A 26,054-nucleotide genomic window follows, 5' to 3' on the forward strand; every position below is an offset into this window, starting at 1 on the left:
ATTTTTTTTCATGGCTGTCCATTATTTAGTGGATCTATTACAGATTTTGCTGTAGGTTAAAGTAAGTGCAAATCACCACAGCAAAGCTAAATAAAGTGTTCGCTTTTCCACAAAAACTGGAATCCCAAGTAAAAGCCAAATGAAGGGCTCCATTTAGTGGGAGAGTCAAAGCAAAAAGGGACGGCTCTTGCCGATCACTTGAGCGCCAACAAGAAAAACTACAACTACCAGGGAGACACCACTCTCAGCATTTATGGTTTACGGTTACCACGGGAGACCGAGGGAAGCCTCTGAGTACCGGAGTCTGCCAACACAAGCAATGAAACGTCGAACTTGAACTGTTTTTTCCCAATACTTTTGCTAACGCCATTTACTCTAATCGTAGTCCACCCTTGGATTTGTCAGGCTACACTTAACGTTTACCGTCTTTGGCACCAGGTAACTGCGTCGCGTTTGGCTGCTAGCTAACTAGCAAAGCTAACGGTATAGGCTAACGTTACATTCACCAGGTCGAGGCTGCATGATAAGGCACCAAACTAGACTGAAAGTATTAGCTCACTTAAGCGGTCTAGTTTGCTAACTGACATTAGGTTAGCGTCTTGCTATGTTAACTAGTATAACTCCGCTGTAAGCAGTTCATTTCGGAGTGACAGAGGTCAGTAACGTCACCACCACCACCACCATGTTTATCTACCTCAGCAAGAAGGTGAGTACATCAGACACGCTCCTGTGTTCAGCCATTTATACCTAACAGTTAAAACATATAGCATTGGTTAAGTTGTGGCTGCAATTTCCCGTGTCTTATAGATTGCTATCCCCAACAATATCCATCTAAAATGTGTCTCCTGGAACAAAGACCAAGGCTTCATTGCCTGTGGAGGAGACGACGGTCTCCTGAGAGTACTCAAACTTGAAACTCAGACAGGTAGGGTCATGGTATGGATCTAACAACCTGCACGGCTTTTGTACACGCTGTCGTGATTTCCAGGCTATCTCTTGCTACGCTTGACCATAGAGTAGCTTAGATGGCAAAGCCATATTTCTACATGACAATGAGAGCCTGGGTAATCATAAACACAATCGACATAACTTTTAAAAACACAATTCACGTACACAACTCAGTGTTGTTTGACATTTGCAATCCTTACCAGTGTGTAACTCTGGCACGTACTCAACAAAAATGCAGCCACCCAAAGTCACTGAAGTACTGTCACACTGTCCACATATCACTACACCCTGTGTATCCTTGTTTAAGTTTAAATATTATACAGATATTTATTTATGTTTGCTTTTACTTTGCCTTAGGGTAGAATAAAAGTCATCAGTTAAATGGCACTGTAAAAACTAAATTGTTTTGGTTGTGATGAATAATGTTTTGTTCATTCAGCTATTTGTTAAAGTTTATTTGTCACAGTCCAAGCTGTTATGTAATACTCGTGATTGAGATTTGAGGGCTATTGACAACGGCTCTTACAGTTTGTAAGTAATCTTTCATAAACCTTTTGGCTCTGTTCTGATACTTATGTGTCCAGTCACTGTAAGTAGAAATTGCCAACTCCATCTGTTGGACTGACCTAATGTTATTATGTTAAACACATTTCAAAAACCACCAACAGTAAAGTGTAAGAAACAATAAAAGCTCTGTGCTGATATTTGTCCACACACTACTGCTTTACTATCTGCCCTATAAAAAGTTTTTTTTTTAACAATTTGCTCCCTGAGAATTGCTTGTTGTCAATTATTTGCTGTTCTACATGTAAACCTCTCTTACACTCTGGTTTCTCAACAGATGATGCCAAACTTAAAGGTCTTGCTGCACCCAGTAATCTGTCAATGAACCAGACTCTAGAGGGACACAGTGGTAAGTTATATTTAATCGTTGCCAAACCTGTTATCATTATAGTAAGTTATAAACAGTCAGTGTTTACAAAAGGAAAGAAGGCACAGCTTGTCTGGTGCATGGACCTTAAGTGAGCTATAGAAAAATTGTCTCATACTTTACTATTATAACACTTGCAGGTGCAGTGCAAGTGGTCACGTGGAATGAACAGTATGAAAAGCTGACAACCAGTGACCAGAATGGACTCATCATTGTATGGATGCTCTACAAAGGTGGATACTGCTGCAAACTAAAAATGCAAGTTGTTTTGTAATAAATTTGGCACTTACAGTTAGTTGTCTTTATCCCCCCTAAGGTGCATGGTACGAGGAGATGATCAACAACAGGAACAAGTCAGTGGTGAGGAGCATGAGCTGGAATGCGGATGGTCAAAAGATCTGCATTGTGTATGAAGATGGAGCTGTCATTGTCGGATCTGTAGATGGTAAAAAGCTTTATAGTGTGATTACTAAAAATCTAATAAATGGCGATCAATCACAATAGTCTTCCAAACAGATTTAGCTTAAAATCACTAAGGCCCCCTTGACAAAGATTGCTTTGTTTACATACTGAGCAAATGAATAGCTCATAAAGGCCTTGTTTTTGTAGGTAACCGGATTTGGGGAAAGGAGCTAAAGGGAAATCAGCTTGCACATGTGGCATGGTCACCAGACAGCAAGATCCTCCTCTTTGGCATGGCCAACGGGGAAGTACAAATCTATGACAATCAAGGAAACTTCATAGTGAGTGCATAAGTTTAAGTAAAACAAAAATGTCACTTAATCTTAGTATGTACCCATGTAGCATTACATGGCTTCCTGACGCATTGGGTGTTAATTTTACAAATAAGTAGGAGCAGGTGCAATGCAGAGTCAGGTACAGAGGGAGTGTCAATCCATGCTTGTTATTTTCGTAAGTACAGGCTTTAAGCATTCAAGGAAATGGAGCAGGTTTAGGAAGAATCTGTTATCATACATTATCAGAGGGCATACCTTGGGGCAAAACATTAGCCTCTTCAAAGCTTGCAGTGGTAGGATATTATCTTCTTCACGATCCAGAAATAATTGTGGATGCTGTAAAGCCTACGTGTAGGCAAATTTCTTACTTTGGTGACTCCTATTGGTATGGAAAAAGACACTGTGGCAACCTTTAGCAGTCAGCTCCAATGCATGCTAAAAGCTACACTATGTATCATGTACCCACATGAAATTAATAAAAAAAATAACAATAATTTGTTTGACTTAGTGGGATAACTATCCTGAAAACAGATTAGTGGCTTCATATGCCTGAAAGTGAGTCTCCCTTTTTTTCAAGCACATCCAATCATATGTTTGCTTTTACTGATAACATATGTTGACTTTTGATAATCTGTGTTATGTTTCAGATGAAAATGGCCATAAGCTGTCTCACTAATGCAACCGGAGCTGTCAGTATAGCAGGTATCCACTGGTATGCAGGAACTGGGGGTTATGTAGAGCCAGACTGCCCGTGTCTTGCTATCTGTTTTGACAATGGAAGATGCCAGATCATGCGCTACGAGAATGATGAAAGTAAGGAAAAAAGCGTTCAAAGACTGCAGTATATTCTCCATCTTAGACTTCCGTGAAAGGTTTACCAGTGATGATGAGATGTGCTGTTGTATTCTTCTACAGACCCAGTGTGTATTGACACTCTGATGAATGTGGTGAGTATCCAATGGAATCATTGTGGCAGTGTTCTGGCAGTGGCTGGTTCTCTCAGAGCCTCAAATCTGGAGAAGGAATTCAATGTTGTGCAGTTTTACACGCCGTTTGGAGAGGTGAGGGTAAAGATTTTGTTCCCTCACTTACACAAAGTTTTATACATGAAAGAATTGGAAAGATGGACTGAGTTTATAAAGATTACAATATGTTTTTTGTTTTGTTATTTTTTTTGTTTTTTCAAATTGATTTAAGAATGACATACCTTGCAACAACAGTTTCTCTATTGCACCGTTGTACATTGTTGAGCGGTGGGGAAATATAAATGCTATGAAACAGTAAAACATTTTAAGTTGTGCACTTGAAATGCTATTTGGTGTTAAAACAGCATCTGAGAACTCTCAAAGTTCCTGGGAAGCAGATGACAGGAGTTGCCTGGGAAGGAGGAGGGCTACGTATTGGCCTGGCTGTGGACTCCTACATTTACTTTGCAAACATAAGACCAGATTATAAGGTAAATGCCAACACCTTTGGTTTTCTTTAAATTAAAGTTTCTTGAAAGAAACTATCGGCCCCTCTTTCAGGATTGTTTTTTTCAAGAAACAATTTTGAAAGATCCTCAGACATAGAAATCCTATACTTAATCTGGCTGAATATCGTTAAAATGCTGGCCAGTTGCAAACTGAGGGTATTCATCAGGGCAGAGTTAACAAAAACAAATAAAGTAAAACTTGGTTCCATATTGAGATGGTGACCACAAATCCAAATAAACAGTATGTCACATTAATATTAATTAGCCCCATCTGTCTTTAAATCAGTAACTTTTTTGGATTATATAGGGACAGTGTTTACATGTTTAATTTAAGTGTTTGTAAATTCCTTTGACCATTCATTTTCTCTTTTACATTCTAAGTGGTCATCATAAAATACACATCTTTTTGGTATTTTTATGAGGTTTATGAAGCCGCTGTCTTCACTCTGCAGAACCAGCCTGCTTTAAAAGCAACACCTGGCTTGTAGAATTTCTCCCAAACAATTCGGATCATATGTTCCGTCTATCAAAATGTCTGTTTCCAAATCACAAATTCTTGTCACACATTGAAACTGACCATGTGATCTAATTTAAATAAACAGGGTGAAATTAGTCATAGTACAGTAATAAGATGTGGTCACCTGGCTTATAAAGTAGTATGAAGATTATTCTCTACTCTATATACTGTCAAGTATTTAAAATATTTTCTATGAATCTATATTAAAAACTACTACTTGACTTCAACACTATACCACCAAGTTATTAAATACATTCCTACAAAGTGGCTACTTGAAGTAGTTTTTTTATTTCATTTGTTTATTTACATGGTGGAAAAGAACAGAAAGACATAGATCAGAGAGGATACCAATAAAAAACTGCTGTCTGAATTTAAACTACAGCCAGTTTGGATAGCATATGGTTTTAGAGGTCAAGGACTACCAAAAACTATGTGTGGTCACACACTTCCCAGGGTTTAGAAAGCCCCCATAGAAGGTGAATGTCACCAGCTCTTTCATCTTTCTTAACAGTGGGGCTACTGCTGCAGCACAGTGGTGTATGCCTACACAAAGCCAGAGCGGCAGGAATACTGTGTGATATTCTGGGACACCAAAAACAACGAGAAGTTTGTCAAATATGTCAAGAGCTTGATGTCCATCACAACCTCAGGGGACTTCTGCATCCTGGCCAGCAAGGCAGATGACACTCAGCCTCAGGTACAGACACAGCCTTACAAGGTAACAGTAAGAGGAAAGCAAAAAAAAAAAATCAAAAAACAGGATCTGTAATAATCTATAAAACATTGCAGGCAACCTTGATATGCTAGTTACTACACTGTTTGACTTAGACAAGAGCAAGAGCTATACTAATACTTAGTATAGTAGACTTAGAGAAATACAATAGGGCAGATAGTAGATATAGAGTGAGCTAAGGATCACAAATGTTCGTCTGCTGTCTTGCCTTCCGTTTTTCTAATTCATTGCCACACAGGAGGATGAGGAGTTAGAGTCTGGGAGTCATGCAAGGGTAATGTACAAATTAAAACCACACTCCCAAAATGAGGACTAATTGTTTTGATATAGAATCATAAATTGACCTGTAGAATAATGCTGCTCTACTGTGTGTTTTTCAGTATGTCCTGATTCTGTGCAACTCCATTGGGACTCCATTGGACTCAAAATACATAGACATTGGTGAGCGCATATAGTAAACAGAGATTACAGTCACCACTAAACACATCCTTAAAAGTGCAGTATACCATCCATTAAACAAGCTGTGTACCTTGCAAGCTTGCATATAGTGAGCATATAGTGAACTCGGTAACAAACTTCTTGTGGCACATCAGTGGGTTGATAAAAGTCCTAATTTACCATAAAGCGGATGTATTTCATCAAGACAATTTGAGATATCACAACCTGTGTATTGATAGATGTGAAATGGTGGTTGGCATTCTGTCTACTGCCGCCCACTGTTACATTTTTCATGGGCCCACAGCATCCTATGGCAAATAGACAGTGAGTACAGGCTGTCTTTATATCTCACAGATATTCAGAATTCCATTTCTGCTACAGACATGGCCAAATGTTTGCTGTGGAGCTCACGCCAAGATAGTTCAAAGTCTGCAGGTTTGAAAGACTCAGTGCTCTGAATGGGTCTGAGATATCCCACCTTGGTAAATAATAAGAGAATGAGTTCAAGTATGCGCCTTTTTGAGGTTTCTCCTCTTGTGGCCTAATGATGGCCTTTTTTCACCAGACTACTCAAAGTTTATCTGTTTGATAACACACTGTATTATCTTCTCAGGACTTGCATGTTGGAATTTATCCATACAGAAAATATGCACATAGTTCAAAGTTACAGGAAAGATTTACAGTGATCTACATTTATTTGCCAGATTTTTCAATGTAGTATGTTAAAGTGTACTGAAAGAGAATAAAAACGATTCCATGTTACTTTTCACCAATCAAATAACATTTTAACACCTAGTTACTATTTATGTATATGTACTATTATGAGACTGTATCTTTTGAGATTGACAAGAACAAAAAAAACGCTCTGAAAGCCTCCTGATTGGTGACACTATTAGCACAGTTCTCTGCATTTGAAATCTGAGGCCAGAAGCAGAGCACACACGATCCACCAAATTACATAAGTAAATAGCTGATATAAAATAATTTGCTCCCAAATTACACAAAGTTAGATACACTCTACATTGATCTTCATATTTGTAATTAAGTCTGTCACTTGTTTATTCGGTCAGATCCATTGTTTGTCACCATGACCAAGACACATGTGATTGCTGCATCCAAAGAGGCTTTTTACCTGTGGCAGTACAGAGTGGCAAAGAAATTAACTGCCCTGGAGATCAACCAAGTGACCAGAACTAAGAAAGAGGGAAGAGAGAGGTGGGTTTTTTCAGAAATTGGCCTAACATTTACGTTACAATGGAACTGCATTTAAACTTGATGTCATGAGGACTGTATTTAACAAAGCCAGGTACAAGTGGATGAGGACAAAATAGAATGACCACATCAGATCTTACAGTACACATCAAGCAGATGATGGAATGTTACAGGGAAGCAAGATAACCACAAGGCTAGATTCTGGCTCACTGTTACAGTGTAGAGTGTTGGCACTGAGAGCACGATGAAAAGGATTCATTCATCTGAATAAAATGCCACTGAGGTTCCAGACAGGCTGGGCATGACCTAATGTTCTGCCAGGACTATCCTAGCATCGAAACTCAAGTCACCTCAGTGGAAAGGGCAACTGTTTGTCTGCCTGGCGGTCTCTCAGGCTCTCATTTGTTTTCACTTCCTGCCCCTTTAGGGTCTATCACATTGACAGCAATCCATCTGGAGTCAATGACAGTGGTCCAGATTTTGCAAAAGCTTTCACAGTAAGTGACAAAAACATTTCCGAGGCATTTTAGTGCATACGAACATGTTTTTTTGTTTTATATATTCAATATGGTAATTACAGTATTGTGAAATAAAATGCATTTCACTGAAACAGTCTTAAGCATTACTGTTAAAATGTTAAGAGTTTTTATATAAAACTAATACATTTAAAAAATATATATGAAATAATGATATTACAAATGTAATTAATTATTAGCACACAAAGGAATACATTTAAAGAAAAAAAAAATGCTTTTTTTAAATTTTATTAAGAAGATAAATTATCATGGTTCATGTATGTGTCTGGTCTTTTTCAGGCAACTCGAGATCCCATCTGCTGTATTACAGCAACAGATAAGACCCTGATTGTGGCATGTACATTTCTGTTTTTATTATACAATTTTGAATTGTCCCTTACGATGAAACTAAAAATAAAGAAAATATTGACTTTTTGGTTGTATGTGTTCTTATAGGGCCGTGAGTCTGGCACCATTCATAGATACAGCCTCCCAAATGTTGTTCTCGTTCAGAAATACACTTTGAATAACAGAGCCTACTATCTGTCCTTGAACTGCAATTCCAGGTACGCATCGATTCATGTTTTGGTGTTAAGAAATGAGACAGTGTACAGATCTGCATTGTCAGCTCAAAACAGTGTGTTGACTTTGATGTTGTATTTTGGAACACTGCTGTCATATATAATCATTATCCCCCTTAGTCGTCTTGCGATTATCGACATCGCGGGTGTGCTGACTTTGTTGGACCTGGAAGTTCGTGCCTCCACAGACAACAGCACTGGGAACCAGGTATCTGCAGGGGATCCATCCAAGTTTGAGCGCAAGGATGTTTGGGACATGAAATGGGCGAATGACAACCCTGATCTTTTTGCCATGATGGAGAAGACCAGGATGTATGTATTCAGGAATCTAGACCCAGAGGTGAGTGCTTGGTCTTTGTGTGATGGTCAAGTATCATCTGATTTAAAGCTGTAACCTCATCTGAATTGTTGTATTGTTACTAAATAAACATTTTGCAGCTGTTTAAATTATTATATCTTAAAAAACAGGAGCCCATCCAAACATCTGGATACATTTGCAACTTTGAGGACCTGGAAATCAAATCTGTCTTGCTTGATGAAATCATGAAGGTAAACCTTCAAAACAAGTGGCACTTGAGTTGCGTGAATTCCCAACACAATTGCACTGATATCTAAAACATAAGAGGTTATACTAAAATCAGTGTACTTATTTTATCATGCTGTCAATTTAATTGTCAATTAAAAAAACTTAGGTATCTTTAAGCAGAAAGAATTACAATGGCTTGAAGAGTTATAGTTGACTTGTCTTACCTGTATGTTGACTAACATGTACCAACAACTGATTGCAAAATGATACGAATTCGTCAGTTTGTAGTGTTAACAGACATGAAAAGAGACTCTTCATTTAACTAGAACTTTTTTGTACCTTAAAAGTTGAAGTTTGTATGTGTTTATTGAATGAAACCCTCAGTTATGGGAGGTTCTCTTATAGGATCCAGAGAGGCCTAACAAAGACAACCTCATCAACTTTGAAATCCGCTCCCTGAGAGACAGTCGTGCACTAATTGAAAAAGTTGGGATTGAAGATGCCTCACAGTTCATTGAAGACAATCCTCACCCAAGACTCTGGTAAATGCAAAATGGTGAACTTTACTTTCAGTTTGCCATGGGATGCAGTTATGAGTGTAAATGTGATTTAAAATTCATCTTTTATCTTTTCACTCTTTCCATGATCTGCTTGATATTTACATACATTTTTAGCTAGGTGTTCCTAATAAACTGACTAGGTGTATTGTTCTATGTATTTTCTGTTGATGAAGTTTATGTTTCTTTGATCATGATGGCCATCACTACTAATGCCAGCTACCCAGTTCTTCTTTTGTTTGTGTTATTTTTTTGCGATAAGCGAAAACATAATTTCCTGGAAAGCAGATTGTGCTGACAGTGCTTTCATGAACTTGGTATAGGTTTAATTGGTGCTGTTTTATTTTATGTAATGATGGAAAGTAGTAAACTTGATGGCAGAGTAACTCTAGAGTATTACAGATTTATGGTAAGGTTTTTGAAGCAGCAGTGTGAGTCCGGTTGCTGATGTGTGTTCTCTGGCTGCAGTCAGATTGCAGTTTATATCTAAATTAACCATATTAGAGTGGGTATAAGGACTTACGCATACACATCATGCCATGCAGTCCTACTGGTGATAATAACTAACCGCTGCCTTTCTCTATTATCAACCTGTCAGGCGTTTGCTGGCTGAGGCAGCTCTGCAGAAGCTGGATCTGAAGACAGCTGAGCAGGCCTTTGTCCGCTGTAAAGACTACCAGGGCATTGAGTTTGTCAAGCGCCTGGGCAACCTGCAGAGCGAGCCCATGAAACAGGCGGAGGTGGCAGCTTACTTCAGCAGGTTTGAGGAAGCTGAGCGGATGTATCTGGATATGGATCGCAGGTACATTTAGCAATAATTGTCGAGGCACATTTGATGGTGATGTCAAAACTCAAGCTTACACTATTGGATTCAGGTCTTGTTCATTTTTTGCTCAAGTATTTTTAAGGTCAACTTTACCTTATAAGATGAGTTGCCACTAGTTTTTCAGGCATGATGGTAATAGTGGACAATGGACATCTTTCTCTTTAGGGACCTTGCCATCAGCCTCAGGATGAAGCTGGGAGACTGGTTCAGGGTGCTTCAGCTACTCAAAAGTGGCTCTGGGGACTGTGATGATACTCTGCTAGAACAGGCGTACAATGCAATCGGAGACTACTTTGCTGACAGACAGAAGTGGTATTGGGATTTTGTTTTTTCCCATTTTTTCTAATTATATCTTTAGTGCATAAATACTGTATACTATAGTTAGAGGTTTGAAGTACTTTGTGTTTACAGTAACATTTTTCCCGTTTATCATTTATAAGCAGTAGATATACACTTAATACATGGTTTCTAACACACTGTAATGTAGTTGTAAGATGATAAGAGGACATTTTAAAATGTTTATTAACGTTTATGTTATACAGATCATTCATAGGTAGATTTACAACTGTTTATAAATGTGTGATAAAGTCATGAGAACATGTAGATCTTGAAGATTCTTGTCCTCAGAAACAATGTTTTGACAAAGAAAATTCTTAACCCAATCTCCACTAATTAAGTTTCTTCTGGGAATTTAGAAGAAACCAAGTAAATGGCCTTCATTAGTGAAAGGATTTAGCTCAGTTGTCTTGGGAGTAGAGAAGAAATGTTTACAAACAAATAAATTATTCATGAATATTATAAGTAGAGTTGTAGTATACTTTATATTTAATATTAATCTAAAAGATGATTACAACTCTAATATTATTTTGTCAGTCATTCATTATCTCTTTATACACTGGTTATAGTTGCATCATATCAGGATACTGTAGTAGTCATTGACAAATAACATTAATAAACACTTAAAAATGCCCTTATCTGCTTACAACTACATTTTAGTGTGTTACAGTGTGTTAACATCTATCAGTTGTTTATATGGTGCTTATAAACGCAAAATAGGGGGGTTAAAGTAAAGTGTTATCCAATAAATCAACAAGTGTGATAGTGTTTTATGTATTTATGCAGGTGATATGCATTATTGGAGTGTCATAGAGCAACAGTAAATATACAGCTATATACACTCAAGTATTAACTCTCAACACCATTTAATATCATTTGTACTATTTAGTTATTTCATATATTCCAGGTACCTAAAAATGCAGATAATCAGCAATTGCTCTCTCAAATGTCACTATTTATCAGCTATGGTGTTGTGATTGTTGATAGAAAGATTCCATCTTCATGACCAAATGAAAACTGTCCTTCTGAAGTGGTTAAGTAGAATTTTTTTTCTGTTTCCAGGGTTAATGCAGTGCAGTACTACCTTCAGGGCCGTAACCAGGAGAGGCTGGCAGAATGCTATTACATGTTAGAGGACTATGATGGCCTTGAGAAACTGACCAATGTTCTGCCAGAGAATCATAAACTTTTACAAGTAAGCCATATGTCCAGGAATGACCCAAAATAATAACTCTTTGATATTCTCTTGGAGCTTTATGTGGAAGTAAAAGATCTCAGTGACCCTAAATCTGTACCCTTAAATAAAACTAACTCTACTGTAACTCATCTATTGAAATTCTCAATCTCTATGTTGTAGGACATTGGGCAGATGTTTACCACTGTGGGCATGTGCGAACAAGCTGTGAACGCCTACCTTAAGTGCAACCAGCCCAAAGCTGCTGTTGACACATGTGTCCATCTGAACCAGGTGAGAGACGGACAGAAAACCTGTGGCGCCAGAGTTTCTGAGTGACATTCTGAATACATATGGCATTTCCTCAGTGATTTTCAGATTCAACACACAGTTTGATAGCTCTGGACCACAGCAGTCACTGTGGCGCCTGCTGTCCTCCCACGCCTGTCCTCATCCTGAGTAATATTTTGCTCGGGAGTGTGAACGCTGCTCTCAAACCATGCTTTTCCAATGTAAATTTTCACAATTGTCTCAAGAAAAAAATGATTCTAAATGGAAATTACATAAGATAGGGAATTATAGCGTTAAATGTTTGACAAGAATACAGCCTCAAAATCCTCTATGAAAGCTGCAATTGTTGTACTTTGTTCATCCAAAAGAATTCAGTCCTCTCCTCTAGTTTCTCTTGCTGCATTAATGCTCTGTTATTGACAATGAAATGAATGGGCAGTCACTTTTATCTGTTTCCACTAAACCTTGGTTTTGGCACAGATGGTTTGAAAAATACAGTGTCTTCTAATGATATTTAAGTGTTGTAATCTTACTGTAAATTAAGATATGCAGCTACAGGTAATTTTAGGAGTGTTTCAATGCATTTAATTATTGTTAAATTACAGGGTTTCACTGATATCTGAGTAAATAAATGAAAATGCTGCATTTATAACAGGCACTTTATTGAATACCATTTTCAAAAATCTAAAGGCAAAAGTAATAATGTTTTGATTATCTTTTCGAATGAATGTTGTCATTTTCCTTTAGTGGAACAAAGCAGTGGAACTTGCCAGGACCCACAACATGAAGGAGATAAAATCTCTTCTTTCCAAATATGCCTCACATCTTCTTGAGAAGAATAAAACTCTAGAGGTGGTGGAACTGTATCGGAAAGCCCACCATTTTCTCGATGCAGCCAAACTCATGTTTAAGGTAGGTACACACACGCACACACACCATTCTGCCAAAACACTAAACCGGTAACTTGTTTTAATGTTGTGGCTTATTGATTTTATAATTGATCATATCTTCCGCTTCTATCCGCACCTTTAGAGCAGTTTTTTAACAGGATTAATAATTTGATGATAAATTTGATAATTTAATTTGAATCACAGCTGGGACCTTCTCTTTGTAGGCCATTTTCATGGCATGGAACAACTAAGTTTCTCAAAAAGATATTAGGCAATTCGATAACTGAAGGAATAATTCTTTATTAAACGGGCACTGCTGGAACAGCTTGTTTGTCGACACATACAGTGGAATTTGTGGCGACTGTTTGCAGATAGCAGATCAGGAGGCAAAGAAAGGGATCCGACCACTGCGGGTGAAGAAGCTCTATGTCCTAGCAGCACGTCTTGTTGAAAATTACCACGAGCAGGTGAAAATGTCACAGCAGAGCAAAGCCAAAGGGAAGAAGTCTGAGGTACCCAATATATACTGTACAATATGCTTTATATAACTTTCAAATATTGTTTATGAACTATTTTAGAAACGGTACAAAGTCAAAAAGATGTTACAAAAAGAGTACAAAAAATAATCATATACTCTGATAATATTATTGTACTGATGCTGAAATGCATTTTATATTTATCCTTCATTTGTTATAATTAGGCAACATTTGCACTTGCTGGGCTGCTTGAGGAAGATGCAACCTCTTCAGACAATCGTATTGTGGACAACGCCTGGCGTGGAGCAGAGGCTTATCACTTCTTCCTGCTTGCTCAAAGGCAGCTATATGAAGGCTATATGGAGAACGCCATGCGCACAGGTACCAAACCACATAGGACACTTTACCATAGTAATAAGTAAATAACAGTATTCTCTAGAGCTGGAACAACAAGTCAGTTAATTGACTAGTCAATCGACAGAGAATTAACCAACATCGAATGATCTTTTAAGTAATTTTTTCAAGGAAAAATGCTAAACATTCACTTTTTCCTAGTCTCAAAATGTGAGGATTTGTTCTGTATTCTGTTCTGTAACACCATAACTTTTTTTTTTGGACTGTTGGTCAAACAAAATATAACATTTTAAGACATCAACTTGGGCTCTGGGAAACCGTGATGGGCATTTTTCACTATTATCCAACATTTCTACAGACTTAATGATTCATTATTTAATTGTAAAAATACGTAATACAAAATAGTTGCAGCCCAAGTATTTTCCTCATCACCTCAAAGATAGGATTTAAGTACGTTGGCTGTTATTCACTTATACTAAATACATTCTATCTTCTGAAAACCATGTCTTGTATTTTACACTGTCTCTTAGAGTACATTTGTTTTTGTCATTTATTAAGGAAACCGGGTCATGAATATTATTATTGCCTAAGTGCTGTCTGCACATACTGAGGTAGACAGCTAAGTATGCTGTTACATGTGTAGCATTTGTAAATAAATCACATTAAGTTAGATACCTTTGTATATTTACTGTAAATAAATGAAACAGTACTCAGCCATTAGATCAGTATCCTTACTAGTTACAGAAGCTATTAAAAATATAGTACCTGAGGTACCTGAACACACCAGTGAAATTGGCTCCTATTTCATTTTAGGATCAATTTTAAAATGGGGGACCCAAGTGGTCCCAGACTACATTGTTTAACTTTTAAAATCATATCATCCTCCTCAGTGATCTGTGGACATTTGAAAAAGGTCTCTTAACTATCCCATAAACTAAACTGATGTCTAAAGGGACGGAGCTTTTGCGGTCTGCTACATAATTTTAGAATGGTCAGTTGTGTTAATTGTCTCATTAACAACTCACCAGTATAGCCCTTGTTAATCTGTGTTTATTGCTTCCTTTATCTGTTTATTGAGTCCTAGTATTTCCTCAGCACTTACAAGAGAATTAGATGTTGATGTGTTTTAAAAATGAGAATGTAAAGTTACCGAATTACAAAATCAACTTAATTTATGAGATACTAAAATCATGTTCCTGGTCACTTCTGTTGAGCTTTAGAAATCATGGAGCTGAGCTAGGTAACTGACTGCCTTTTATGTGGAAATACTGTAAGCAGTGTTTTGATTGACGAGGATCCATACATAGAGTGCATTTTTACCATGCACATGACCTATGCAGAACTGGGTTTGTCTTGTATGTGAGGCCAATAGACATATTTTAATGATGGTTTACACATTTAACAACATCTCAAACAAAGGCAAACAATTCAGCTCAAACATGGAGGGGAATTACCCCAGCAACCAGTCATATGCTCTCAGACAGTTGGTTGAAAGTTGTCATAATTTTTTGAATTGTACCATCCTGTCAGACTGCCTAAGTCAAGATAGTTCCATATCTTAGACCCAACCACACAGAGTGGAAGTCTAACTCTTCACTGTTTATCTCCATTTTTAAAGCAATACACCTGCGTGAGTATGAGGACATCATCCCAGCAGTGGAGATCTATTCTCTACTTGCCATTTGCTCTGCAGCCAACCGTGCATTCGGCACATGCTCACAGGCCTTTATCAAACTGGAATCCCTGGAGAGTCTGGAGCCTGAACAGCAGCAGTTCTATGAGGATCTAGCCCTGGAGATCTTCACCAAGCACACCCCAAAGGACAGCCGCGTGCTGGAGCGGCAAAGATCATCAGAAGGGTGAGGGCACCAATGGGTTCAGGTCAAACTCTGGCTTAAAACACTGATGAAAAACAGTGAAATTACTAAGCATTTACAAAAATACTAATTTTATTGCTTGTTTAAAGAATTAAACAGAGTTTTGAAGGTTGTTTTGAAGGTGTGCACTGGTGCTCTATACTAACAATAGCATACAGTATATTATGTCAAATTTTGACAGACTTCATGCACACATTAAGCTTAAAATATGTTGAGTAATCTAGGCAAATACTAGGTAGTAAGCAATAAAAAGTTAGCATGGAACACCAGAAATAGGGATCAGGGACACATGAATAATTGGTGTAAACTGCACAGTTGAACAGGCCACTCTTGGAAGCTCCATGTCTTCCTTTTTACTCTTTTACTTTTTTTTCTCCCATACTGCTGTATATGTAAAAGTAATCCCTGAAATGACTTATATTAATTCTCTTTTTCCCCTTTTAGGGCAGAAGGAAAGTTACCCACATGCATTGTGACTGGTCTGCCGATCCAGGAGTACCAGTTCTGGATGTGCAATGTGTGTAAACACTGTGCTCTAGAGCAGGAGATCGGCAAATATAACTGCTGCCCGCTGTGCCACAGTCCTGTAGCATGAAGTGTAATACCTTAAGTGTCATAAGAAAACTTTCTTTCAGCCAGAAAACCACATTTCAAGCACTGTAATTTACTTTTGCTTACATGTGTTTCTTTTTATGAATTTATCAAACATATGAACCAAGATAATTTTTTTGTTCTCTTTTTGTGATTAATTCTTGAATAGGCAGCTGTGAAGGTGCTAACAGAAGAAGCACCTAAACTGATAGTGTCAAATGTGGTGTCAGCAGTCAGAACAGTAGTATGTAAATATAAATATAAAGTATGTTCAGTGAGCTTCACTTTATTTCTTTTTATTAACTGAGTTAAATGTTTTTTTCTTTTACCTTAAATGTTGTAAAATACCTGAATGAATATAATTGCTTGGTTAGCTTTTTTTATATTGTAGTTCACCGTGAATAAACAGTCACATACAACAATTTATGTAAGAAATGCATTTTGATTTGAAATATTTTGCAATTCATTTTCACCAACTAGTCCATTTGAAAACTAGAAAATCGATGCTCACACCATCCACCACTTAACAAGTGTCTATGCAGACTATTTGTAAGGGGCTTTCAAGTATGTTCAACCAGTTTTCACTGATGTATGCCCTGTGCTCTCCAATGGTCAGTTTGGCAGATAATAAGGACATGGATCAATGGAAAACACTGCTTTGATCGTGGGTTTATAACTTGCTACATGACACAGTAAGATGGAATTAACCAGTGTGCACATTTTTAGACTTTTACATTGATGTGTCAAGACAAAAACATTTTCCTGATTGCGGTTATAAAAAGCTCGACCATCAGCATTAATTACATTGTAAATAATTCACACAACACTAATGGTTGCAGAAAATAACATTCATTTAAGTAAATGTCAAACCATATCCTAATGGCTCCACCGCTAAAGTCTCGTGCTTGTTTGAACCCATGCACGCGGATCTGTCTCTGATCCAGTATGCTGCCATCTGCTGTCAGGAAATGGTATCAGTGAGTAGACCACAGAACTTCAGACACTGTATAAAGACTTTTTTTTTTTTTTTTTTTTTTTTTTTTAATTGTCTCATCAGACTCAGTGTTCCATTGTTTCTTAACTTAAGTATATTTTCCATGATTTGGTATGGATTGCGCTAGGTGATTATATTGCTGATTAGACTAGAGACTGTTAGTGTGGCAATGCAGCTTGATTTGTCATAACTTAATTATTATTTACTTTGAATGATCTTTGCTTGGCTTGGATGATTTTTTTAATTGAGACTTTGATGAGGAGTTGCAGTGTTTCATCCAGATTTTAAATACCTCTGCATCCCACTGAGGTTCTTCAGTTCATGAGCCATTCACTGAAAAAGTTGCACTTTGTATTACTGCCCTCTTACGTCTGAGGTTGGAGTTTTAAAGGAATTTTTCAAATTGTTCTCCATTGTCATCCACTGTCAATACATTAATGTTTTTAACATGCATGTCTGCAACCCCCAATAGCTAATACGTTTTTAAATATTATTGAGTGTTTTAACTTCGCTCTGATTGGAAGCACAAAGAGCAATCGTTTAGATTTCGTGCTATCTCAAGTTATGCCTTTTAAAAATGCGTAATGTTTATACTGTTAGCGCTTGACACTGGCATCACACACTGCATCAATATTGCCTATGCATTTTGTCAAACACTGTGCACGATGCCCTTGCAAAGGTTGATACACTACATTATAGGCCTACTGCTATATTTAATCTATTTTTCCTTCTACTTTACTTTTTATTTTGTTTTAGTTCATTTGCAACCTATTGTTTATTTAGTTCTGTTTATGCTTAATATCCCATCTGCTGTAGTATGTTGTTTTAGTAAAGGTTTAGTCTCATTTGAGATAAAAAGTCTGCACAACACAGCCCAAACGTCGCAGAAAATATCCACACTGAGATGAAAACAAATTAGAAAAAACAAGCAGCCTTTAAAGACTAATGTGAGCACTTAGCCCGAAGCATCATAAGATATGTTCAGTGATAAATGTGGCTCAGCCTGAACACGGGTAACATATTACGCGTCAAAGTTTAAATGTATTCTACATTACGGTCTGTTAGTGGGGAATGATGTGCCAGCCGTGTGATCAATTGTCCTGTTAGAAGCCGCGTCCCGCCCTGCGCTGAACTCAGAGACACCACACCACTGCACTGTGCACTGTACACTCCGGACTTAGCGAAGCAGCCCGGAACAACAAATGGCCAGGTAAGCTGCTGCAGTCATTTCCTCCTGTTTCTGTGTTTCTGACGAGATATTTGAACAGGAAATATTATTCTCTTGCTTAATATTTCTTAAGGCTGAAGTTTTAGATAGTTTACCACATGCTTCCGACGGTCATTTTCAATAGCGCAAAAGTCTGTTTTTTCACTTTAGTATATCACTGTTTTAGGTCTCATCATCGGTTCCTTTGTTGTGTTCCTTTGTTTGTAACAACTTTTGTGGCTGTAGAAACGTGTCAAATCTGACCTTGGCTCGCCATTCGCTGCAATTTGAAACGCTATACTACCGTGCGTAACACAATACGGGTAAGAGAGTGCTGCTCGGTTTAGAACTACAAGCGGGACACACCGCAGGTATTGATGACTGTTGACGAATACCAACTCAGCGTTTGCATGTAAAGAATATTGGCTGCACTAGTAATCATAGCTTTATTGAAAATACACAAATGGTGCACCCACTGAATATTAAAATTGTATTAGCACTGGTTTCATGATACGAACCACCTAATGAGCCCGTTGTTCATATATTGAGGCGTAAAGTTCATTTCTGTTGCTTAAAAAATATGTATATATGTATATATGTATGTATGTGTATATATATATGTATGTGTATATATAACTAATCTCTAACTAATGTTAAAAGGTTTAATAATGTTGCTTATTCATTGCAAGCAATATATTATATACATCTGCAACTTGAGACACAGATAGAAATTGTAAGTGTATATTTTTAACATCTGATGACAACATTTTATCTCCGGATCATACACAAAAAGTGCACGCAAGTGATGCTGTCATTTCACCATTCATATTACAGGGCGTCAAAGAAACCCAGATGCTACTTGATACTGGATGGCTCTGATGTAATGCTCTTCAATGTGATCAAATGACATTCTGTACAAAAAAGTATGAGGTGCACTAATTTCAGTATGTTTCTGTGCAGGCAACAAAGCCTCTGAGATTTTCACAAGGGATAACTTTGCATCTAGCAGCTGGTCCACCATGGTGTACGGACAGATCTTTCATCAGCACAGCTCTGATGACTGCTTTATTAATGTTAACGTTGGAGGTTTCAAACAACGAATGGAGCACACTGTTCTGAAACGATTCCCACAGACACGCCTTGGACGTCTTCTGTGTTGCAGCTCCAAAGAAGCAATCCTGGAGCTCTGTGATGACTTCAGTCCCTCTGAAATGGAGTACTATTTTGATCGCAATCCTCGTTTTTTCTGTTACGTTCTCAACTTTTACCTCACAGGTAAAATCCACCTGGCAGACGGATTATGTGTAGTGTCATTTCTTCAAGAAATTGAATATTGGGGCATCAAGGAGCGTCATCTGGACTTCTGCTGCAGCAACAAATTCCATGAACTGATGGAGCTTGCTGCGGATAAATGCTGGGATCAGAGGAGTGATGAACTGCAGCTCCACAGCTCAGACTCTTCCATTGAGGAGCTTTCAGCTTTGGAGGAGAACATAGAAATGTTTGAAGGCTCATGGTGTGCAAATGTTCGCAGGAATATTTGGATCCGACTTGAGAATCCAGGTTACTCTTCTTCAGCCAAAGCGATGGCTGTAGCCTCCCTGAGTGTGGTTATTGTCTCCATTGTAGCCATGTGCGTTCACAGCATGCCAGACTTCCATCAGCTGGATGTCAATGAAAAAGAGATTGAAAACCCAATGCTGACTTTCTTTGACAACCTTTGTGTCCTGTTCTTCTCTGCAGAGTTTATTCTTCGTTTGGCTGTTGCACCATCACCAAGGAAGTTCTTGTGCAGTCCTCTCAATATTATTGACGTAATGTCAGTTATGCCATTCTATGTCACTATAGCCTGTCATATAAAGGATGAAGGTGAAAGCACAGACCTGGAGAATGTTGGCAAAGTGGTGCAGATCTTGAGGTTGATGCGAGTGTTTCGCATCCTAAAACTGGCTCGCCATTCAGTTGGCCTTCGCTCTCTTGGTGCCACACTGCGACACAGCTCCCGGGAAGTTGGGCTGCTCATCCTTTTCTTGTCTGTGGGCATTTCCATGTTCTCTGCTCTCATTTACTTTGTAGAGAAAGAATCTCAAGAGTCAGAACTGCAGACTATCCCTATTGGCTGGTGGTGGGCCACCATTAGCATGACTACAGTGGGCTACGGGGATACCTTCCCTGTTACGTTTGCTGGGAAGCTGATAGGATCCCTGTGCATCATCTGTGGACTGCTGATTGTAGCCTTGCCCATTACTAATATCTTCAACAAGTTTTCCAAGTTCTATCAGAGACAAAGACACATAGATCTCAGGCCAAGCAATAACTGAACCCTCTCAAGCAACTGTTCCAAAGAGCCTTGTAGGATGCAATATTTTGAATTTGTAACTCCACAAACTAATTAATAACTCACAACTCAGGAGAAGCTGTATAAGCAGACAGATACACTTCAGGTGGCAGTTAAAATCAGGATTAAGTCTGGTTCACCATTTTCTATGAGCAAGGAGAAAGGGTTAGCCACAAAACAAACAGTATGAAAGTGACTTAAATAAGTGGGGATGAATGATCAAGCAAGTCTTATTCTGTTCAATTAATCAAATATTCGTTTGTTTGTAAAATGTCAGAAAATGGACAAAATGTCCATCACAAATGATTTTACATTTGAGAAGGGGGAGCCAGTAAATTTTAAGAACGTTTGCTTAGTGAGACACATAATCGTAAATGTTAAAAGATAGAATAACAGTCGCACAAGTAAAGAAGAGTAATATTTATAGCAAGCTTTAAAAACGTCTTAGATATGACACAGCATTCTGTAGTTACGAATGTCCAAGCCTGTTTCCAATCCTGCTGTGCTGTTGCAGTCCTCATCTGCTATTGATCCATGAGTCTTGTTGTCATGTCTCTGTTGTATTTTGTTTCAAAAGGCTTTGAATTAAAAGCCTCCGTCCAACGAGAAACCTCTTACTGTTTGCTGGGTCATCAGTGCAATGATCTCTAAATCAATGTTCCTGGGTCAACAGCAGTTAAAGTCAATAAAAATCCCTACAAAGTAATGAATTGACATTTCATCCTACAATGAGGATCGATCGAGTCTTTAAACAGAGAAGGATAAACCTGATAATAAAGTTATTGTGTCTGGAGTTTTTGAAATAATCATTAGCAGGATATATATGTCTTTGACTAGGATGTTAACAGGTTATATTTCACATCTCTGTTGGATCTATAGATGGGTAAACATTCAATCATACTGAGGTTTAATGCTCTTGCTGCAGTCACCTATATCAACAGTATCTATTTGTGTTTATCTGTGTTATCGCTTTCACAGATAAAAATGTGCCAATCAGTGAAAGCAGACCAAATATCCGAGCTGCCCTCCAAAAGATGCCAATGCTGTAGACAAAAGAAACTTCTCTCACAACTCAATTGATTTTAATATTAAACACAGCCTCTATTACACTGTCTCTGTGATGCAGTGGTGATCTTTAGTCAAACTAATCTTATTGGCAACTGATGATCACGACATTTATAGTATTTTGCAGCCATCAGCTGTCAGGGAATTGCTAAGCAGCTTTTGGCTTCAGCCCTTAAATAAACATCTACATCAGCACCCACGATATAGTCACTTTTTATGCCTGGGTCCCGCCTCCTGTGTCCTTCCTCTGTGCTCAAAGTCAAACAGTACTGCACTCTAATTTAGTTCCTTGCTTCAGTCTTTATAAATGAAAGTCACCGTCAGCAATATCTGTGGTCATCTCAGTGCTGAAGGACAGCCAGGTGGTTTCTACACAGGAACAAAGACATTCTATCTGTGCTGTTGGTGTACTCTAATCATTAAAAGAACAAAACTAAAAACCTAAACCTGCAAGTGACCTCCATTAGGCTGTTAACATGAGGCTGATGGTACTGTCAGGATATTAACATGTATGTTAACAACTAACATGTAGAAGGGATGAAATGCAGTAAAAACAAACTTATTCCATTGGGTGTGTTGAACTGAGCTACTTTTCAAGTTGTTTATTTAGTTATTGTCAATCACTCCATGATGTAATTTAGTACACATTATAAAGAATTTATGTGATTTTTTTAACTGAAGTTTAGTCAAGTATACTATTCCATTAACTCTCCTCTATTTCCTCAGTCATTATTCTCTGTTATTCACAGCTATTTGCTTCTCTCACTTCATACCATGTTTGTTAAAGGCCCTCAGGGTACTTTTTGACCACATATTCCGAATTAAAGATGTTTGTACATATGTAATCAAAGATTTTGTAGTAGGAAAATAAGCTGGAAAATAAACATTTCATGCACTTCCCAACTGATCATAATTCAAAATATAGGCCTGTTTTACTGCAGTGTCCACTGATGTGTAAACAATCCTTCAAATTCCATGGTTTGATCTGGTGGTGGGACTATGCTTTTGTGTGTGTGGATTGTGCCTTTTAAATCAGGACGCAGCACCCTTGGTTGATTTCGTGCAAATACCTTTGTCCAAAGTGACCACTTCTTTCACGAAACCACTTGGGAGCCAATCAGTTATTTCCATTGTGTCGGTCTATTTAGTTGCAACTATGTGCCTCTTCCAGCTCCAAAACATCATACCAACATCAACCACCAGCAACATCAAGACTCCATATAAAATCCAGGGACTGTTTTTTTTTGTTTGTTTGGTTTGTTTGTTTGTTATAAAATGAGCAATCAGCTAGCTTAGCTGCAGTTTAAACTTGTTCAGTTAAACCATTTCTTTCGGTGCAACAACTGTCACAGCATGCAGAGGTTTATGTGAACCGCAGCTAAACTGTATGTACAGTACATACAGTCAATCTCTAAGTACTCTTAAGGTATTCCAGAGTACAGCTGAAGTTAATGCAAGGCTTCTGGTGTCCAAATTAGACAAAGATACAGTACTTTTTAGTATGAAATTCCCTTTTTGTGTTATTGCCCCTCCACTGCACCTTTGTCCGGTGAAACACGAAGAGGGAATTTCTCCCCACTTGATTTTACTGATCAGTCTGCTGAAGCCTCACATTAGCTTTAGCTGTATTTTAGAACACATTTTTACAGCATCTCTTCACAGCCAGTATGGACAGGAGGAAACATAGAGGATTGTAGCAACTTGGAACTATTTGAATTCATATATGGGCATGTCAGTATTGTTTTAAGACAGACAAAATATTTGATAAAAAATGTGAATATACCTAAGCAAAGGATTCCATAGAAAACAGGTTTCTGGTTTACAGGGTCTGATTCTCGCTTATTTAACTTCATCGCTGACAGGCCTGTTTCACCGCAGACATTTTGACATGCCATAGCAGAAAAACACAGAAATGCATTTTTCGCTCACAGCCTTGTATTATGTATGACTGTACTGCTGATGATAAGGAAGATGATGATAATGATTATTATTACAGTATGCTGCTGGTGTTTAAATCACTTTAAACCAAATTCTACAATCAAAAGGTACCATTTAAATTTGAGGAAACTCAGAATGTATTTCTACAGCATCATTTAATTTGACTGTATTGTACACTGTGCTCTAATACTATGTCATTAATAGCCTTGGCCTACTTTGCTTCTGAAAGTTATAAAAACCATTGAGAACATTTTTATCTATTAAATATGTTACTGAAAACACCTCAGACTGTTTGCTTCTCTAAAAGTAAGATATCACATGGCATCTAAGAGTATTTTTTTCTGCCTCATCTTGAGCACTTTGTATGTTTCTCTTACTCCAGCAGCAAATAATAACAGCTACACAGCAATTTACTGGCGGTCAAATAGGACATGAGCCATATGTCAATCTCCATGTTTAATGTTATTAGCCTCGTTGTTAGGCTTTTACTGCTTTGTTAGTTTCACAGTGTTTTTACAAGACAAATCAATTTCCCTTTAATTAACCTTGCGGGGTTATCAGCTGCTCTGCTTACTTAGCACACACACTCATAGCGAACATGTTGTGTTCAAATGGAGGCATCTTGAAATGTAGTTCTTACCAGAGAGGAAAAAAAGCTGTACCCTCTCTGGTTGAAACATCAGCTGAAAAAGAAAAGGGCCCAGGATAAATAAAAGGTTATAACAATGTTTCTAAGTCTTAAATTCACTGCTGTAATCAGATCTCTGGGCAAAAATCGATTAAATCCAAGCACACATGAGACTGACAAGAATGGGAGAAAACAGAGAAATCAGTACAACCAGGTTACAACAGTTGCTGCATGCTTTCAGCATTGTGTTTGGCTTGAATTTTTGAGCTTTAAGTGTGTATATCATAGAGTATTTCAATAATGCAATAAATAACAACTAGATAAACGTATAGACACTAAACAAGTGCACAGTTCAGTCTACAACATGTTCTGTCTCAGTTGACTTTGGAAACCAAGTGAATTCATTTGTAACGACTCAATTACACAATGTTTCAGCAGCTCAAACAGGCACAAAGATCCTGATCAAAGTGTCTAATTTCAACAAAAGTGCCCATGCTAGGATTTCAGCTATTGATATTTTGAGCGTACTAATCCACAAATACAAACATATTAGACTCTTCTGATATTTTAAAATGAGATGATTAAACAGTGTCAGTATGGTGCTGAATGTGGGCAGCTGAGCAGATCTACACTTTGGTGTCTCAGAGGTTGAGATCAAATTTCTGTATAGCATGAATTTTTTTGTGTGTGTGTGTTGTCTGGAAATATGAAAAAGAAAGTAGAATGAAAATGAAATGAAATAAAGAAGCTGATGAGAAAAAGGAGGCTGATGAAAGCAAAGATGAAGTCATTTCTCCACATTGTCCACAGTTGCTGGGTGCAGTACAACATCTTGGATGCTTGTTTGATCTTGTCTTGGGCCAACAGCAAGAGTAAACGTGTTGAGGAAGACAGAGAATGAAGGAGAAAGGCAGGTCAAGTTCATTTATTACACAGCAGGTTAGCAGTTCACAACCATTTTCAGCAGGTGTGTTCAGCGCTTGCTGTCTAACTTCAGAAGAAGCTACTTTGAGTAGTCAATATGACGTTTTCCATCTCTTAGACGGGAAGCTAAGAAACAGGTCAATACCTCTACTGCCTTACATTTCATAAGACGTCCAGAAATTACTTCTTTTCCCCTCTCAGGACTAAAGGGAAATTACCAGCATGCATTGTGACTGGTCTGCAGACCCAGGAGAACAAGTTCTGGATGTGCAGTGTGTCTAAACACTGTGCTCTAGAGCAAGAGATCAGAAAATAAAACTGTGTCACAGTCCTATAGCCTGAAGTTCAGTCTCATATTAAAACTTATGGTCTAATAGAAAACTATTATTAAGCATATATATTTCTTTTTTATAGGCAGCTATGCAGATGCTAAGAGGTCAGGTACCTCAACTGAAAATGTCCATGTGTGGTGTCCAAAGTCAAAACACACACACACACACACACACACACACACACTATAATAATAAAACTGTATATATATTTGTTGTACTGTAAAGATTTTAATGAATATAATTCTGTTAGTTGCTATTTTATTTGAAATGAATTTGTTATATGAAAGTCAACAGTGACTAAGTGACTTAAAGTTATTATTCCTAATACTAATGCATTAATATGTAACACCAATTACAGTTTCAGTCTCAGCGTGGCCATTAGGGTGCTCTTACTTTTGATACTTTAAGTACATTTTGCTAATGCCTTTACTATAATTTAAGCAAGAATTCCCGTGCAGGACTTTTACGTAATGGACAGTTTTCACCATGTGGCATTTCTACAAGAGCGTTTGATGAGTTCACACTGTCTCCCGGTGGTCATCGCTTGCAACTACATCTCTTGAGAGTGAAACTATCTTATTTTGACTTTTTCAAGCGGAAGTGTTACTCTACTGGGATTGTGTCTGACTTTATACTAGCGGAGT

General features: G+C 37.8%; 2 protein-coding genes across 4 annotated transcripts; both read left to right on the forward strand.

Moving 5' to 3' along the window:
- The first annotated feature begins 252 nt into the window (after positions 1-252).
- wdr35 (WD repeat domain 35) lies at positions 253-16,220 on the forward strand. Of its 3 annotated transcripts, none has more exons than XM_040138035.1 (28): positions 253-438; positions 633-706; positions 808-925; positions 1,790-1,861; positions 2,020-2,112; positions 2,196-2,324; positions 2,489-2,622; positions 3,264-3,429; positions 3,532-3,677; positions 3,947-4,072; positions 5,119-5,304; positions 5,721-5,781; positions 6,849-6,993; positions 7,418-7,487; positions 7,806-7,859; positions 7,962-8,071; positions 8,207-8,426; positions 8,555-8,635; positions 9,018-9,154; positions 9,768-9,971; positions 10,161-10,307; positions 11,394-11,526; positions 11,689-11,799; positions 12,544-12,708; positions 13,058-13,198; positions 13,387-13,543; positions 15,135-15,375; positions 15,838-16,220. In XM_040138035.1, exons 2-28 carry the CDS (start codon positions 683-685, stop codon positions 15,986-15,988), a joined length of 3,522 nt encoding a protein of 1,173 aa, XP_039993969.1. In that variant the 5' UTR covers positions 253-438; positions 633-682; the 3' UTR covers positions 15,989-16,220. The 3 variants fall into 3 exon arrangements, with proteins under 3 accessions (XP_039993969.1, XP_039993968.1, XP_039993967.1); XM_040138034.1 differs by having other exon boundaries at positions 636-706; XM_040138033.1 differs by having other exon boundaries at positions 253-706.
- A 2,984-nt stretch (positions 16,221-19,204) lies between these two features.
- Positions 19,205-20,506, forward strand: kcns3a (potassium voltage-gated channel, delayed-rectifier, subfamily S, member 3a). Its single transcript, XM_040137852.1, has one exon. It carries the CDS (start codon positions 19,205-19,207, stop codon positions 20,504-20,506), a length of 1,302 nt encoding a protein of 433 aa, XP_039993786.1.
- The last annotated feature ends 5,548 nt before the right edge of the window (positions 20,507-26,054 follow it).

Source organism: Xiphias gladius, chromosome 10, assembly GCF_016859285.1.
Source record: "Xiphias gladius isolate SHS-SW01 ecotype Sanya breed wild chromosome 10, ASM1685928v1, whole genome shotgun sequence".
In the NCBI taxonomy this organism is placed as follows: Eukaryota; Metazoa; Chordata; class Actinopteri; order Istiophoriformes; family Xiphiidae; genus Xiphias; species Xiphias gladius.